Below are 19,594 nucleotides of genomic sequence, written 5' to 3' on the forward strand. Positions count from 1 at the left end.
AGCTGAAACCAGAACCAGTTCAGTTTCACCCCCACAGCCGTGTGTGTGTGTGTGTGTGTGTGTGGAGGATCTGGACAGGTTGTCGTAGTTACTGGGGGGGGGGGGGTACAGTATGTAATGGGGGTCCATGGGGGTCCATAAGGCTTTCATCATCGTTAAATGTAATTAATTATCAGTCAAACAGACAATTGTGATTAACAATGTAATGTGTGTTAAATACAAGTTCTATCCAATACTCTAATGTGTGTGTGTGTGTGTGTGTGTGTGTGTGTGTGTGTGTGTGTGTGTGTGTGTGTGTGTGTGTGTGTGTGTGTGTGTGCAGGCAGACCAAGCCCCTGACGTTCGCAGACTGTATCGGAGACGAGCTGCCAGTGGGATGGGAAGAGGTCTTCCACCCCACTGTGGGCCCTTACTATGTAGACCACAACTCCAGTAAGTTAGAGAGAGGACCCACTGTGGGCCCTTACTATGTAGACCACAACTCATTAAGTTAATGAGAGGACCACAACTCCAGTAAGTTAATGAGAGGACCACCGTGGGCCCTTACTATGTAGACCACAACTCATTAAGTTAATGAGAGGACCACAACTCCAGTAAGTTAATGAGAGGACCCACTGTGGGCCCTTACTATGTAGACCACAACTCCAGTAAGTTAGAGAGAGGACCCACTGTGGGCCCTTACTATGTAGACCACAACTCCAGTAAGTTAGAGAGAGGACCCACTGTGGGCCCTTACTATGTAGACCACAACTCCAGTAAGTTAGAGAGAGGACCCACTGTGGGCCCTTACTATGTAGACCACAACTCCAGTAAGTTAATGAGACCCACTGTGGGTCCTTACTATGTAGACCACAACTCCAGTAAGTTAGAGAGAGGACCCACTGTGGGCCCTTACTATGTAGACCACAACTCATTAAAGTATTTTGTTAAAAGGTTAAAGCACTATATTGTGATAGTAATCATTGCTATAGAGTGTTTGTTCAGTAACAGTGTTAAATAGCTCTATATTGTGATAGTAATCATTACTATAGAGTGTTTGTTCAGTAACAGTGTTAAATAGATCTATATTGTGATAGTAATCATTACTATAGAGTGTTTGTTCAGTAACAGTGTTAAATAGATCTATATTGTGATAGTAATCATTACTATAGAGTGTTTGTTCAGTAACAGTGTTAAATAGATCTATATTGTGATAGTAATCATTACTATAGAGTGTTTGTTCAGTAACAGTGTTAAATAGCTCTATATTGTGATAGTAATCATTACTATAGAGTGTTTGTTCAGTAACAGTGTTAAATAGATCTATATTGTGATAGTAATCATTGCTATAGAGTGTTTGTTCAGTAACAGTGTTAAATAGCTCTATATTGTGATAGTAATCATTGCTATAGAGTGTTTGTTCAGTAACAGTGTTAAATAGATCTATATTGTGATAGTAATCATTACTATAGAGTGTTTGTTCAGTAACAGTGTTAAATAGATCTATATTGTGATAGTAATCATTGCTATAGAGTGTTTGTTCAGTAACAGGAGTCTCCTCGTCTCTCTCAGCTAATGAACAGAAAATACATTTCCTGGTAGGTGTCACAATCTCAGCCAATCAGGAGAAAGTACCCATTTTAAGCTTCATTTTTATAGTGTTCCAGTTCCAATTTTGCCTGCTCATTTCTTAGTGTCATCACTTCCAATTTCACTTGTTTAATCTATATCCTGATTGAGTTCTCTATCCTGATTGGATAAAATTGGAAATTAAACGAAAATGCATTTTCTGTTTTATAAGGAGCTGGAGAGACATGGAGACTCCTTATATCAGGGTCCCCACGGTCATGAAATTCCTGGAAATATTTTGAAATTAAAAAAAAAAAAATCCAGTACTGGAAAAGGTTTGGAATTGATCAAACTTCATCAAAGGTCCTGGAATTTATCAAGGGTCCTGGAAAAATATTTGGCTATGCATTGTTTTTGGCTATTGATTTTTTTTAATACAAAACCTTTTCATAAAGATGTATAACATTACACGAAATACGTAACATAAGTAGTTTTTCGCCGAACAGGCTGTGTAACACCCCATCCGCACTGCCAGCGATGCGACGTGACGCGACGCGAGCGGGCGATGAAATCTCATTAAAATACATGTTTTTGAATGAGACCGTCCTGACCTACCGCGAGCGTCAACGAACCGTGCAACGACGTCGTCCACCCCTCCTATTTTCACTCGCAGGGTCTATTTGAGCGAGGTTTCGCGGCTGTGCCCCACCCCCAAACACTTTTTATTGTTTTTTTATTATTTTGCTACACTGCCTATCTTTGGGCATTGTACATAGGAGTAAGAGACACATTATTGCGCTGAATGATTGTTATATAGGCCTGGAAATTGGGCTAAATATTCTGGAAAAGTTTTGGAAAAGTTTTGGAAATTCATTGCTAAAAATGTGTGGGGACCCTGTTATATGGACAGGACACTCTATAGTAACGAGCACTATCAGAACATAGACCCATTTTGCAATTATTTGAATAATTGCAAATCACTTACCCTAGCTTTAAGTTTGTAGGAGGACCACAACTCCATTAAGTTAGTACAGAACAGATCCATCGCTGCGCTTGAATCTGTCGGTATCAGCGTTAAGAACCCGTGCACATTGGCTACAAGTGGGCGTGCCATCAAATCAGGAAGCAGGCCGCGCTTTACCCAATCAAATGTAGTGGGCGGGATTTACATGTGTGCGGCTCGTTCCCCACTGGAAACAAACCCAAACCCATTTAACAACAGCGTCCTCTGAGCCGAAACCACAAAGAGTTAGTAACATTTTAACTTGCTCTTTCATCATAGAAACAAGTGGGCTTATAACCAAATAATAATATATAATATATAATAATATAATTATAATATAGTGGGCTTATAACCAAATAATGATATATAATAATATATATATAATTATAATATAGTGGGCTTATAACCAAATAATGATATATAATATATAATAATATAATTATAATATAGTGGGCTTATAACCAAATAATAATATATAATATATAATAATATAATTATAATATAGTGGGCTTATAACCAAATAATAATATATAATATAATTATAATATAGTGGGCTTATAACCAAAACCATCCATGTTCTCTGGGAGAAGTGGTGTTATTGTTCTGTGGAGAAATGTTGTTAGTGGGAATGAAAACATAGACCAGGGGTGATGCAACTTTGATGATGGAGAGGGCCACTATATTTCCACACTCACTCCAGAGGGCCACAATGCATTTACTATACTGTCGGGCCATTCTATGTCACATAATAGTAGCAAAAATAGCAGATCTACAAGCTCAAAACGTGTCGCGCTGCGACGCGTTTTGAGCTTGTAGATCTGCTATTTTTGCTACTTTTGAATTGGAATCCAGATTTTTTTTTGCTTTTTAAAAAAAAAATCCTGAAAAGTAACATTTTTATTTAATTTCAAATGCATTTAGTTATACTTATGTTAACTTTATGAACTTAAATACAAATACATTGGACATAAAAAAGACAATAGAATTTTAATACTAGTCATTAAGCTACTACTAATATAGTAATTAAAGCGGGTCATGTTATGAATCATAACAGCTGAAATCAATAATATATCAGTATTCTGATATTAACCTGTGGGCCGCATTAAGTGAAGGTGTGGGCCGCATGTGGCCCCCGGGCCGCCAGTTGCCCATGTATGACATCGACACACCACCGGAAGTGAAAGGCTGAGGGCAGAGGGCAGAGGGCAGAGGGCAGAGGGCAGAGGGCAGACCAAAACCCCCGGTCGTCCGTTCAGCTCCGCCCAGAGTCAAATGAATAAGTGACAAACAGCAGAGGGCGCTGTTTGTCCTTTTTATTTGACGATGGGTTCCCAGATAACCATTACTCTGACCTTTGACCCTCTGTGTAATGTATTGACCTTTGACCTCGGAGAGGACCCTCTGTGTGTAATGTATTGACCTTTGACCTCAGAGAGGACCCAGCTGGAGGACCCCCGGGCTCAGTGGCAGAAGGAGCAGGAGGTGATGCTGAGGCAGTACCTGGAGGTGGCACAGGAGGCGCTGTCTGCCCAGAGGGAGCTCTTCCAGGTGAAGGAGCAGAGACTGAGGCTGGCCCAGCAGGAGTTCACCTCCCTGCACCACACCTGGAGAGACAAGAGCACCTCCCACACCTCCTGTAAGTACACCTCCTCCCATACCTTCTATAAGTACACCTCCTCCTATACCTTCTATAAGTACACCTCCTCCTCTACCATCTATAAGTACACCTCCTCCTCTACCTTCTATAAGTACACCTCCTCCTGTACCTTCTATAAGTACACCTCCTCCTATACCTTCTATAAGTACACCTCCTCCTGTACCTTCTATAAGTACACCTCCTCTTCTACCATCTATAAGTACACCTCCTCCTATACCTTCTATAAGTACACCTCCTCCTCTACCTTCTATAAGTACACCTCCTCCCATACCTTCTATAGACGGGTTTCCTGTTAGTAAACATGAGAGGAATATGACCGCGCAGCTGCGGGGGGAAGCCTATGGGTGCGTTTGGAAATTACGCACCGGAGCACACTCGCCTATTAGTTTGTATTGGCCAGTGCGCTCACTGCCGCTCAGGGCTGTATTTTCGAACGCGCCTTACCCCCAGGCATGCGCAGATTGCGCATTCTGCTCTGTGATGACGTCGCTCGGAAACCCGTCTATAAGTACACCTCCTCCTACGCATTAATATGTATATTTATGTTTCTAACTGTATATAAACAGGTCTAGGGTCAGATATAACAGATATAACCAGTGGCGTGCACAGACATTTTGAGGGGCAGGTGCTCAAGTAAAGTATACTTTTTTTTGTTTACTTGGTCTGCTCTTTTTTCCCTCTACACCTATACCTCTTTGACAAAAATAGCCGATCTACAAGCCCACAACGCCTCGCAGCGCGAGGCGTTGTGGGCTTGTAGATCTGCTGTTTTTGGCTAAAGTTCTCCTCAGAAAAGGGATGCCAGGTTTGGAGTGGTTATGGTAAAAAGAAAAAATCATATCACATAAAGATTTGGCGGACCCCCTGTAGTAACTCTGAGGACCCCCTAGGGGTCCCGGACCCCCTGTTGAAGACCCCTGCTGTAAACTGAAAAAAAGGGCACTTCTGGTCAAGAGGGCAAAGGGCAGGTGCTCTAGCACCACCTAGAGTCTATCTGTGCACGTCCCTGGTTACAACAGTATATATGTATTAATATGTATATTTATGTTTCTGACTGTATATAAACAGGTCTAGGGTCAGATATAACAGTATGTATGTATTAATATGTATATTTATGTTTCTACCTGTATATAAACAGGTCTAGGGTCAGTTAATAACAGTATGTATGTATTAATATGTATATTTATGTTTCTGACTGTATATAAACAGGTCTAGGGTCAGTTAATAACAGATATAACAGTATGAATGTGTTAATATGTATATTTATGTTTCTAACTGTATATAAACAGGTCTAGGGTCAGTTAATAACAGATATAACAGTATGTATGTATTAATATGTATATTTATGTTTCTACAGTGAACTCCAGGTCTTCCTCCTCCAGTAAATATGATCCAGACATCCTCAAAGCAGAGATCGTCACGGCCAAGAGCAGGGTGAGACCCTCTGTATTATTATACACTATATACCAGTGGTTCTCAAACTTTTTCGTGCCAAGGACCCCCAAATTGACACTTATTACCCCACGGACCCCCATTTGAAAAGATAAGCCAGGGACCCCAATAAGAGAACTTTTTTACGGCTCTAGCAGTGATTCTCAACCATTTTAATTTCAAGGACCCCCAGTTTGACATGCATTAGGCTGCGGACCCCATTTAATGGCGTCTCTATCTCTGGGACCCCAATTTATATTGTAAAATCAATGTTAATTTAACTCTGAGAGTGTACAAATGTCCTCCTCTTCAATACCTTCGGTTTTGGTCAAACGTTCTGTTTCTTTTTCCTCGGTATCTTTCACTGTTTTAAAATACTTGCGTAAATCTGTACGCTTTGCAGCTTTTGCACAGATAGCTCTTGTATCTCATTATGTTTTTGAGCTCCCGATTATTTTATTTCCCCAAATTCGACTTGTAAATAAGCCAGTGAATGGGTGTGATGGAATGCAAGAACGCCTCGTCCCAAAACACCCTCACCCCCCAGGTATATCCGGCGGGCTCGGTCGGCGAAAAAAATGGGGCAGTGTGTTTAGCATTCCGTTTTCCACCCGGTTGCTGTTTTTTTTTGTTTTTTTTGCTGTGAGAGGTGGAAAAAGCGTGTGAAGTGTAGCGTGAGGCGTATTAAGAGGTTAAATTGCGTGACTCTCACTAGGTGAGACTTGGCATCCCGCTCATAATTAACTGGAAACCCAAAGTGTCTCCAAACGCCAGATCTGCTGCATAGTGAGTGGAGGGTCTTCTATTTCTGCTCTATCGGCATTGGCCATTATTGCAACAGTTTAACTTTACACTGTAGTATTCAGAGAGTCTTCTCTTAAGGCAGCTTTAATTCCAACACACGATGTGACTTTGTTTTTGTTTACTCTGTGTGGAGGAGCGGGGGGGGGGGCAGGCAACTCTGGCTCTAGGTTGCACTGTTGAGCACAGATCCATTGAGACTAGCAGGCTAGGTTAGTAGGTTGAGCACAGATCCATTGAGACTAGCAGGCTAGGTTAGTAGGTTGAGCACAGATCCATTGAGTCTAGCAGGCTAGGTTAGTAGGTTGAGCACAGATCCATTGAGACTAGCAGGCTAGGTTAGTAGGTTGAGCACAGATCCATTGAGTCTAGCAGGCTAGGTTAGTAGGTTGAGCACAGATCCATTTAGACTAGCAGGCTAGGTTAGTAGGTTGAGCACAGATCCATTTAGACTAGCAGGCTAGGTTAGTAGGTTGAGCACAGATCCATTGAGACTAGCAGGCTAGGTTAGTAGGTTGAGCACAGATCCATTGAGACTAGCAGGCTAGGTTAGTAGGTTGAGCACAGATCCATTGAGTCTAGCAGGCTAGGTTAGTAGGTTGAGCACAGATCCATTGAGTCTAGCAGGCTAGGTTAGTAGGTTGAGCACAGATCCATTGAGACTAGCAGGCTAGGTTAGTAGGTTGAGCACAGATCCATTGAGACTAGCAGGCTAGGTTAGTAGGTTGAGCACAGATCCATTGAGACTAGCAGGCTAGGTTAGTAGGTTGAGCACAGATCCATTTAGACTAGCAGGCTAGGTTAGTAGGTTGAGCACAGATCCATTTAGACTAGCAGGCTAGGTTAGTAGGTTGAGCACAGATCCATTGAGACTAGCAGGCTAGGTTAGTAGGTTGAGCACAGATCCATTGAGACTAGCAGGCTAGGTTAGTAGGTTGAGCACAGATCCATTTAGACTAGCAGGCTAGGTTAGTAGGTTGAGCACAGATCCATTGAGACTAGCAGGCTAGGTTAGTAGGTTGAGCACAGATCCATTGAGACTAGCAGGCTAGGTTAGTAGGTTGAGCACAGAGCGCATCGTCTGAAGTCGTCTGGGAAAAAAAAAATGGTATCGTTGGGTTGGTAGCGCGTAGCGAACCGAGACCCTCGTATCGAACGGTTCAATACGAATACATGTATCGTTGCAGGCTTAATATGTATATATATTTAAAACCCTGAGTAGACGTAAAAATTACCCCAAAAAGTGAAATATCCCTTTAACCCGTAAACTCTCTCTCCTGTATAAACTCTCTCTCTCTCTCTCTCTCTCTCTCTCTCTCTCTCTCTCTCTCTCTCTCTCTGCTGTATAAACTCTATGTCTCTCTCTCTCTCTCTCTCTCTCTCTCCTGTATAAACTCTATGTCTCTCTCTCTCTCTAAAAAAGACTCATTCTCATTCAAACCAGTAAATGCTGATGATGTGCAGAAAAAACGTTTAGCCCTCCAGCCGAACAAGGCCGCCGGCCTTGACAATATCCCCACCAGATTCCTCAGAGACGCAGCTACTGCTATTGCCCCCATAGTAGCCCAAATCACAAACCTATCCATCAGCCAGTGTCACGTCCCACAGGATTTCAAGTTGGCAAGAGTTAACCCTCTGCATAAAAAAGGAAGCAAATTAGAACCTGGCAACTATAGGCCTGTTTCCATCCTTTGTTCCATCTCAAAGGTTGTAGAGCGATTATTTCAAGAACAAATCAACAGCTACCTCAGCGAGCATAAACTGTTGTTTGAATTCCAATCGGGCTTCAGAACCTCCCATTCCACTGACACATGCCTGATGTATTTGACCGACTACATCAAACGTGAGGTAGACACGGGCAAATACTGCGGCATGGTTATGTTGGACCTCCAAAAAGCGTTCGACACTGTAAACCATTCAATTTTACTTGATAAACTGAGGGCGATTGGTTTTGACTGCACATCACTAAACTGGATGAGATCTTACCTGGAGGGAAGAGAACAAGTGGTTGACATCAACGGAACCATGTCCTCTTCCCTCCCGGTGAGCTGTGGGGTTCCTCAGGGCAGCATTCTAGGGCCGTTACTGTTCCTTTTATACATTAACGACATGAGTGCTGCCTGTAACTGCAAATTGTTCCTGTTCGCTGATGACTCGGCACTCCTGATCTCGGGAGAGGACAAGTTGCAAGTTGAGGAGGCGCTCAGCTCCGAACTCTCAAAAATCCGTACTTGGCTTACCGATAACAAACTGTCACTACACCTTGGGAAAACTGAATCCATTCTCTTTGGGACCAAACATTCCCTCAGACAGATGGAGGTAAATGATTTCAAGGTCAAAGTCGATGGCACAATTATCTCTAGCAAAAAAGAGATTACCTATTTGGGTTGTATTCTCGACAAATACCTGTCAGGTGAAAGCATGGGGACAAAGGTGGTCAAAATAGTAAACCAGAGAACCAAATTTATGGGCAGAGTTTCCTCTTTTGTCAACCCTCAGGCCCTCAGGACCCTCTCAGGGGCCCTGATTCAACCACATTTTGACTATGCTAGCACCTCCTGGTGCTCCAACACCTCAGTGTCACTGAAGACTAAGCTTCAAACCTCCCAAAACAAACTGATTCGGCTACTCCTCGGATTGGGGCCCATGACCCACCTTTCTCCCACCCATTTTGCCAGCCTAGGCTGGCTCAGGGTGGAAGACAGGGTTAAACAACTAAAAATGGGACTGGCCTTCAAAATTGTAAATGAAAATTTGCCCGATATGCCCCCTATTCCCGCATATCTGAGTAAATACCTCCAAAAGGTTAGTGACACCCACAGTCACAATACCAGAGGGAGCGTTAACAACAATTTGGTACCACCCACCCATAAAACAAACATGGGCAAATTCTCCTTCTACAGCACTGCCACCCAGGATTGGAATGGTCTAACCCCATCCCTCAAAAAATGCAGTTCGCTGGGCTCATTTAAAAGAGCCTTAAAAAATCACCTTTCAGGAGGCCAAAAGAGGAGGTAGTACCATTTTCCTGTTAGACAGCCGACCCCCCCCCCCCCCCCCCCTGTTCTTGTACATATCTTTCCCCCCATTTTTTATTTCTTTTGTTGTACATAGTGTTTTATTTTATTTATTTATTTTTGCTGTTTTATTTTTATTTTCTTTGTGTAATGATATTCGAACTGTGGTGCCACTATATATGTCTATGAATTGAATACCAAGGCCCTCATTGGAAACAAGTCCGCAAGGACTTTTATGAACGGACCTGTTAGACAAAGTATTTTAAATGTAAATGTGTTGTTTTACATTTTTTGCCTAATAAAATATTCAATCAATCAATCAATCAATCAATCAATCAATCACTCTCTCTCTCTCTCTCTCTCTCTCTCTCTCTCTCTCTCTCTCTCTCTCCTGTATAAACTCTATGTCTCTCTCTCTACAGGTGAATAAACTGAAGAGGGATCTGGCTGATATGAAACAGGAGCTTCAGTTCAAAGAGCAGGGCTTCACCACGCTTAAAGAGTAAGTTTGACATCTGACCCTGCTTCAGGGTAAAACAGTATATACAGATAGATATACAGTATATACAGATAGATATACAGTATATACAGATAGATATCTCTGCTGTCCGGCCGGAACCAGCTAACTCCAACATGGTAATTGTTCAGGAAATGAAAAACAAAATATACATTTTTCAGAAAATGAAGAAAACCTTATATTTTTAAAACAAAGCAATACTGCCTCATCAAACTTGGTATTGTGACTTTATATATTATCAGATACTTGCATGTGTCATTATATTATCACCACTTTACCCAAATCCAGCTCAAGTGGAGTTAGGAGGTTTTGTCCATCATTGAGTGGAGTTAGGAGGTTTTGTCCATCATTTATAAGAACAGCTGACAATGAATCTCAAAGCTCACAACACATCACAACGCATTGTGAGCTTGGAGATCAGCTATTTATGGTGTGCGCCATCCTCATATACTAAGTATAGATCAAGCTGAATACTGTACTTAAACAACTTTTATTTTAACATGCATTGGAAACATCCATGGATCTAACTGTTACCACTGTTGTTCTTCTACAGTTGAGTACAACAAACAATTCTGCCTCAATACTCAATACTAAATGTATTTAACAAAAGCAATCATGGCACACCAACAATAAATAAATGGCATATCAATAAAAAAAATACATTCATGAATAATAGAATATGTAGCCTATCAAATCTGTAGCCTACTGCACTAACAATAACAACCACAGTTGCATTTACCTATCCATCAACATTTTATTATTACACTGTTGTGTGTTGTGTGTTGCCTAAACCTTCCAGTCACTGGGTTGGTGAAAAAAACCTGCAAAACGGTGACCAGAGCCGAGAGCAAATGACTGTTCACTTAAAGTCTCTGCTAAAGGTGGAGGGTAAAGCATGAATTCAGTCTGACATGAGTGATATTCAGTCACATCCTGCATATTGGTTTAACGCTGAAATTACACTGTGAAAACTCTCCAAATTTATATCTGACAATTGGTAAAAAAAAAAGTCTGAATTACGTTTTTTTTTTTAAATCTGTAGTATTTATATTTAAAACCCTGTATATATAGTATCCAGCAGTGGAGAGCATGAGAGGAGGGGGGAGTTGTTTGTTTTTGACGGACAGTTTGAGGATCCAATGGAGTTGGGAGTTTTCGTCAGAGGTGCTTTTTAATACTTTTCATAGGTTATTATAAAAAAAAACTTTACACAGATGTAAAGGGGGTTCAATAGCATTGATTTATGAAAAAAAAAAAAAACAACTGAAAATTGAGTTAGCTGGTCCCGGCTGGACACCGACGATATACAGTTTATACAGATAGATATACAGTTTATACAGATAGATATACAGTATATACAGATAGATATACAGTATATACAGATAGATATACAGTATATACAGATAGATATACAGTTTATACAGATAGATATACAGTTTATACAGATAGATATACAGTATATACAGATAGATATACAGTATATACAGATAGATATACAGTATATACAGATAGATATACAGTATATACAGATAGATATACAGTATATACAGATAGATATACAGTATATACAGATAGATATACAGTATATACAGATAGATATACAGTATATACAGATAGATATACAGTATATACAGATAGATATACAGTTTATACAGATAGATATACAGTATATACAGATAGATATACAGTATATACAGATAGATATACAGTATATACAGATAGATATACAGTATATACAGATAGATATACAGTATATACAGATAGATATACAGTATATACAGATAGATATACAGTATATACAGATAGATATACAGTATATACAGATAGATATACAGTATATACAGATAGATATACAGTATATACAGATAGATATACAGTATATACAGATAGATATACAGTATATAGATAAACAGTGTTGTTCTCTGTGTGTCACTGTGACTGTCACCACTCTGTTGCTCGCCCTGCAGGCTGGAGAGAGAGAGAGAGAGAGAGAGAGAGAGAGAGAGACACACAGACAGACAGACAGAGAGAAAAAGAGAGAGAGAGCGGTAGAGAGAGGTTAGGTTACAGACAGAGTGGTCTGACTACATTCCACAACGGTGTCACCTCTATGACCTTGTTCTGTCTCTGTCTCTCTACCTCTCTCTCTCTCCCACACGCACGCACGCACGCGCACACACACACACACACACACACACACACACACACACACACACACACACACACACACACAGGCTGTCTCTGTCCCTTGGGCAGCGGGAGCGGCAGGCTACAGACACACAGCGTTCCATTGCCTGAAGGGATGGGCCCTTCTGATTGGTTGAGACCACGTTGAGATGACGTTTCAGACTGAAACTTCAAAATAAAATGACCTTAAAACATCGACTGCCAGGAATTAATGAATGAATTCATCATCCTTGTGTTTTTACATTATTTTGACGATCCACTGAGAGCCACGGAGCCACGATGTGGACAGATGTAAACAAACACGATGTGGACAGATGTAAACAAACACGATGTGGACACAGATGTAAACAAACACGATGTGGACAGATGTAAACAAACACGATGTGGACAGATGTAAACAAACACGATGTGGACAGATGTAAACAAACACGATGTGGACACAGATGTAAACAAACACGATGTGGACACAGATGTAAACAAACACGATGTGGACAGATGTAAACAAACACGATGTGGACAGATGTAAACAAACACGATGTGGACAGATGTAAACAAACACGATGTGGACACAGATGTAAACAAACACGATGTGGACAGATGTAAACAAACACGATGTGGACAGATGTAAACAAACACGATGTGGACAGATGTAAACAAACACGATGTGGACACAGATGTAAACAAACACGATGTGGACACAGATGTAAACAAACACGATGTGGACACAGATGTAAACAAACACGATGTGGACAGATGTAAACAAACATGATTTGGACACAGATGTAAACAAACACGATGTGGACACAGATGTAAACAAACACGATGTGGACAGATGTAAACAAACACGATGTGGACAGATGTAAACAAACACGATGTGGACAGATGTAAACAAACACGATGTGGACACAGATGTAAACAAACACGATGTGGACACAGATGTAAACAAACACATTACATTACATTACAGTCATTTAGCAGACGCTTTTATCCAAAGAGACTTACAATAAGTGCATTCAACATAGGTAGGCAAGAACACTACTAATCACCAGAAGTCTTTAAGTGCATTTTCTGCAAAAACAAGCAACCAAGAGTATACCTAGCGCTAACGTAAAAGTGCAATATATCAGCTACCTATTTCCTTAAATAGATGAGACAAAATAGCAAAATCAAATGAGCATGAGCTAAAACAAATAAGTGTATCGACTAAACGAGATCCAATAAACAATACAACAATAAAACAAGCGTTCGTACAACTAGTTAACAACAAGTAGGCCAGTGACTCTGCTGTCCTGACATCAGTGTCTCTGCTGTCCTGACATCAGTGTCTCTGCTGTCCTGACATCAGTGACTCTGCTGTCCTGACATCAGTGACTCTGCTGTCCTGACATCAGTGACTCTGCTGTCCTGACATCAGTGTCTCTGCTGTCCTGACATCAGTGTCTCTGCTGTCCTGACATCAGTGACTCTGCTGTCCTGACATCAGTGACTCTGCTGTCCTGACATCAGTGACTCTGCTGTCCTGACATCAGTGACTCTGCTGTCCTGACATCAGTGTCTCTGCTGTCCTGACATCAGTGCCTCTGCTGTCCTGACATCAGTGACTCTGCTGTCCTGACATCAGTGTCTCTGCTGTCCTGACATCAGTGACTCTGCTGTCCTGACATCAGTGACTCTGCTGTCCTGACATCAGTGTCTCTGCTGTCCTGACATCAGTGTCTCTGCTGTCCTGACATCAGTGACTCTGCTGTCCTGACATCAGTGGGAAGTTCAATTAATGAAAATATTAATGACAAAAACATCGGAACATCGGGGGAAATAATGACCGATGTACGATATTGACATAGGGGTCCAAAATGACCGATACATCGGGCTCACCGATGTATCGGTCGGGCTCTAATAATAAGTGGACATGGCAACACGGATCCATGGGTGCCAGGTTTAGCAAGAGAAACAAGCAACCAGGTCTGTGAAAGTTGGCTCCGGTCAATAAATACATTAGTGTAATTCTTAAAAATATCTCATGTAGGATAGACCAGAAGGTGTCTAACACCGGTCTACCTGTCTGTCTCTCATGTAGGATAGACCAGAAGGTGTCTAACACCGGTCTACCTGTCTGTCTCTCATGTAGGATAGACCAGAAGGTGTCTAACATGGGTCTACCTGTCTGTCTCTCATGTAGGATAGACCAGAAGGTGTCTAACACCGGTCTACCTGTCTGTCTCTCATGTAGGATAGACCAGAAGGTGTCTCACATCGGTCTACCTGTCTGTCTCTCATGTAGGATAGACCAGAAGGTGTCTCACATCGGTCTACCTGTCTGTCTCTCATGTAGGATAGACCAGAAGGTGTCTCACATCGGTCTACCTGTCTGTCTCTCATGTAGGATAGACCAGAAGGTGTCTATCATCGGTCTACCTGTCTGTCTCTTATGTAGGATAGACCAGAAGGTGTCTAACATGGGTCTACCTGTCTGTCTCTCATGTAGGATAGACCAGAAGGTGTCTAACATCGGTCTACCTGTCTGTCTCTTATGTAGGATAGACCAGAAGGTGTCTCACATGGGTCTACCTGTCTGTCTCTTATGTAGGATAGACCAGAAGGTGTCTAACATGGGTCTACCTGTCTGTCTCTCATGTAGGATAGACCAGAAGGTGTCTAACATCGGTCTACCTGTCTGTCTCTCATGTAGGATAGACCAGAAGGTGTCTAACATGGGTCTACCTGTCTGTCTCTCATGTAGGATAGACCAGAAGGTGTCTAACACCGGTCTACCTGTCTGTCTCTCATGTAGGATAGACCAGAAGGTGTCTAACATGGGTCTACCTGTCTGTCTCTCATGTAGGATAGACCAGAAGGTGTCTAACACCGGTATACCTGTCTGTCTCTCATGTAGGATAGACCAGAAGGTGTCTAACATCGGTCTACCTGTCTGTCTCTCATGTAGGATAGACCAGAAGGTGTCTAACATGGGTCTACCTGTCTGTCTCTCATGTAGGATAGACCAGAAGGTGTCTGACACCGGTCTACCTGTCTGTCTCTCATGTAGGATAGACCAGAAGGTGTCTGACACCGGTCTACCTGTCTGTCTCTCATGTAGGATAGACCAGAAGGTGTCTAACATCGGTCTACCTGTCTGTCTCTCATGTAGGATAGACCAGAAGGTGTCTAACATCGGTCTACCTGTCTGTCTCTCATGTAGGATAGACCAGAAGGTGTCTAACATCGGTCTACCTGTCTGTCTCTCATGTAGGATAGACCAGAAGGTGTCTAACATCGGTCTACCTGTCTGTCTCTCATGTAGGATAGACCAGAAGGTGTCTAACATGGGTCTACCTGTCTGTCTCTCATGTAGGATAGACCAGAAGGTGTCTAACATGGGTCTACCTGTCTGTCTCTCATGTAGGATAGACCAGAAGGTGTCTAACATGGGTCTACCTGTCTGTCTCTCATGTAGGATAGACCAGAAGGTGTCTAACATGGGTCTACCTGTCTGTCTCTCATGTAGGATAGACCAGAAGGTGTCTCACATCGGTCTACCTGTCTGTCTCTCATGTAGGATAGACCAGAAGGTGTCTCACATCGGTCTACCTGTCTGTCTCTCATGTAGGATAGACCAGAAGGTGTCTCACATGGGTCTACCTGTCTGTCTCTCATGTAGGATAGACCAGAAGGTGTCTAACATGGGTCTACCTGTCTGTCTCTCATGTAGGATAGACCAGAAGGTGTCTAACACCGGTCTACCTGTCTGTCTCTCATGTAGGATAGACCAGAAGGTGTCTAACATCGGTCTACCTGTCTGTCTCTCATGTAGGATAGACCAGAAGGTGTCTAACACCGGTCTACCTGTCTGTCTCTCATGTAGGATAGACCAGAAGGTGTCTAACATCGGTCTACCTGTCTGTCTCTCATGTAGGATAGACCAGAAGGTGTCTAACATGGGTCTACCTGTCTGTCTCTCATGTAGGATAGACCAGAAGGTGTCTCACATGGGTCTACCTGTCTGTCTCTCATGTAGGATAGACCAGAAGGTGTCTAACATGGGTCTACCTGTCTGTCTCTCATGTAGGATAGACCAGAAGGTGTCTAACATGGGTCTACCTGTCTGTCTCTCATGTAGGATAGACCAGAAGGTGTCTCACATCGGTCTACCTGTCTGTCTCTCATGTAGGATAGACCAGAAGGTGTCTAACATGGGTCTACCTGTCTGTCTCTCATGTAGGATAGACCAGAAGGTGTCTAACATCGGTCTACCTGTCTGTCTCTCATGTAGGATAGACCAGAAGGTGTCTAACATCGGTCTACCTGTCTGTCTCTCATGTAGGATAGACCAGAAGGTGTCTAACATCGGTCCATGTGGGTATAAACTCCAGGAAGCTGAATCCATCCTAAAGGAGGTTCGTTCTCTAAGAGACGCCATCAGCTCTGGAGAGAGAGAGAAGCTGGAGCTCATGCAGGTATTTATTTATTTATTTATTTTATTTATGTATATATTGTGGTGTATTTACACCATACAGTTAATAATAGGTGGTATTTATTTATTTATGTATATATTGTGGTGTATTTACACCATACAGTTAATAATAGGTGGTATTTATGTATTTATGTATATATTGTGGTGTATTTACACCATACACTTAATAATAGGTGGTATTTATGTATATATGTATATATTGTGGTGTATTTACACCATACAGTTAGTAATAGGTGGTATTTATGTATTTATGTATATATTGTGGTGTATTTACACCATACACTTAATAATAGGTGGTATTTATGTATATATGTATATATTGTGGTGTATTTACACCATACAGTTAGTAATAGGTGGTATTTATGTATTTATGTATATATTGTGGTGTATTTACACCATACACTTAATAATAGGTGGTATTTATGTATTTATGTATATATTGTGGTGTATTTACACCATACACTTAATAATAGGTGGTATTTATTTATTTATGTATATATTGTGGTGTATTTACACCATACACTTAATAATAGGTGGTATTTATTTATTTATGTATATATTGTGGTGTATTTACACCATACACTTAATAATAGGTGGTATTTATGTATTTATGTATATATTGTGGTGTATTTACACCATACACTTAATAATAGGTGGTATTTATGTATATATGTATATATTGTGGTGTATTTACACCATACAGTTAATAATAGGTGGTATTTATGTATTTATGTATATATTGTGGTGTATTTACACCATACACTTAATAATAGGTGGTATTTATGTATATATGTATATATTGTGGTGTATTTACACCATACAGTTAATAATAGGTGGTATTTATGTATTTATGTATATATTGTGGTGTATTTACACCATACAGTTAATAATAGGTGGTATTTATGTATTTATGTATATATTGTGGTGTATTTACACCATACACTTAATAATAGGTGGTATTTATGTATTTATGTATATATTGTGGTGTATTTACACCATACACTTAATAATAGGTGGTATTTATGTATTTATGTATATATTGTGGTGTATTTACACCATACACTTAATAATAGGTGGTATTTATGTATTTATGTATATATTGTGGTGTATTTACACCATACACTTAATAATAGGTGCAGTGGCGTGCACAGACATTTTGAGGGGCAGCCGCTCAAGTAAATTATACTTTCTTTTGTTTACTTGGTCTGCTCTTTTTTCCCTCTACACCTATACCTCTTTGCCAAAAATAGCAGATCTACAAGCCGTTGTGGGCTTGTAGATCTGCTATTTTTGGCTAAAGTTCTCCTCAGAAAAGGGATGCTAGGTTTCGAGTGGTTATGGTAAAAAGAAAAATCATATCACATAAAGATTTGGTGGACCCCCTGTAGTAACTCTGAGGACCCCCTAGGGGTCCCGGACCCCCTGTTGAAGACCCCTGCTGTAAACTGAAAAAAGGGCACTTCTGGTCAAGAGGGCAAAGGGCAGGTGCTCTAGCTCCACCTAGAGTCTATCTGTGCACGTCCCTGAATAGGTGGACACTAGATGGAGGTATTTATGTATTTATGTATATACTATGGTGTATCTCCTCTCCTCTCCTCTCCTCTCCTCTCCTCTCCTCTCCTATAGAAACTAGCGGTGTTGAAGGATGGTTTCCAGTTGGACGGAGGTTCTGGTTCTCAGCAGGACTTATGGGGCAGCGTTGGGTCTCTATGCAGCTCAGAGGTGTCCAACCTCAGGCTCTTCTGTGAGACCGGCTCCCAGACAGACCTCCCTCTGGAGGTCAGTATTTAACCCTTACCCTCTGGAGGTCAGTATCTAACCCTAACCCTCTGGAGGTCAGTATTTAACCCTTAACCTCTGGAGGTCAGTATTACTATTACTATTAATTATTATTATTTCTATTAACAGTTCAGCAGCAACAAGCTGGCAGAGAAGGTTCGTCTCAGTCTGAAGTATGAAGACACCAAGAGAAGGTACACTGTGTGTGTGTGTGTGTGTGTGTGTGTGTGTGTGTGTGTGTGTGTGTGTGTGTGTGTGTGTGTGTGTGTGTGTGTGTGTGTGTGTGTGTGTCTGGTAATGACAACGTCCCCGCTGAGCTGTTGAAACAAGGAGGCTACGTATGTAAATGTAATGAATGTAGTAATAAATGTAATGTGACCTCTGACCTCTGTACAAGAGCATTGCATGAGTACATCACCAAGGTCTGGGCTGATGAGAACAGCTTCTCCAACAAGGAGATTGAGGACAGCAGCGGTGTGGCAGTGGACTTTCGTCTAGATGGAAACCTCTTCAACATAAGGAGGCTCCAGGCAACCACCAAACTGCAAAGGGAGAGAGTCATTGAGCTACAGTATGCAGACGACTGTGCTCTTGTCTCTCACAGTCCACAAGACCTCCTGTCTGTTGTTACTGCTGCGGTGAGAGTGACTGACCGTCAACACCATCAACACCATCAACACCATCAAGTTTGCCAGTGGAGTGCCAACATCCCATCCACACCACCTACCTTCACTGCTGCTGGTGAACAACTGTCTGTTGTACCATCCTTCAGATACCTGGGGAGCATTCTCTCTGAAAACAACACCATCGACAATGAGGTCCAAAACAGGATCAAGCAGCATCAGCTGCTTTTGGGAGACTCCGGCGTCGGGTCTTTCAAAACAAGAACCTTCATCTCCGCAAGAACTGGGTAACTTACAGCCATCTTCATCACTACCCTCCTCTACTTCTATGAAGCCTGGGTAACTTTCTGCATCACTACCCTCCTCTACATCTATGACGCCTGGGTAACTTACAGCATCACTACCCTCCTCTACATCTATGAAGCCTGGGTAACTTTCAGCATCACTACCCTCCTCTACCGCTATGAAGCCTGGGTAACTTTCAGCATCACTACCCTCCTCTACAGCTATGAAGCCTGGGTAACTTACAGCATCACTACCCTCCTCTACATCTATGAAGC

General features: G+C 41.7%; 1 protein-coding gene across 3 annotated transcripts in view; it reads left to right on the forward strand.

The window, feature by feature from the left end:
* Nucleotides 1–19,594, forward strand: part of wwc1 (WW and C2 domain containing 1) — a 65,620-nt gene that overhangs the window by 10,345 nt on the left and 35,681 nt on the right. For all 3 annotated transcript variants that reach the window (XM_084073998.1, XM_084074000.1, XM_084073999.1), the window contains 7 exons: nucleotides 323–432; nucleotides 3,984–4,187; nucleotides 5,566–5,642; nucleotides 9,880–9,959; nucleotides 16,483–16,615; nucleotides 18,259–18,411; nucleotides 18,541–18,605. In XM_084073998.1, coding sequence (XP_083930124.1) covers nucleotides 323–432; nucleotides 3,984–4,187; nucleotides 5,566–5,642; nucleotides 9,880–9,959; nucleotides 16,483–16,615; nucleotides 18,259–18,411; nucleotides 18,541–18,605 — 822 coding nt within the window. The remainder of the gene's footprint in view (nucleotides 1–322; nucleotides 433–3,983; nucleotides 4,188–5,565; nucleotides 5,643–9,879; nucleotides 9,960–16,482; nucleotides 16,616–18,258; nucleotides 18,412–18,540; nucleotides 18,606–19,594) is intronic.

This window comes from Gymnoscopelus microlampas, assembly GCF_963454915.1.
Source record: "Gymnoscopelus microlampas genome assembly, chromosome: 12".
Lineage (NCBI taxonomy): Eukaryota > Metazoa > Chordata > Actinopteri > Myctophiformes > Myctophidae > Gymnoscopelus > Gymnoscopelus microlampas.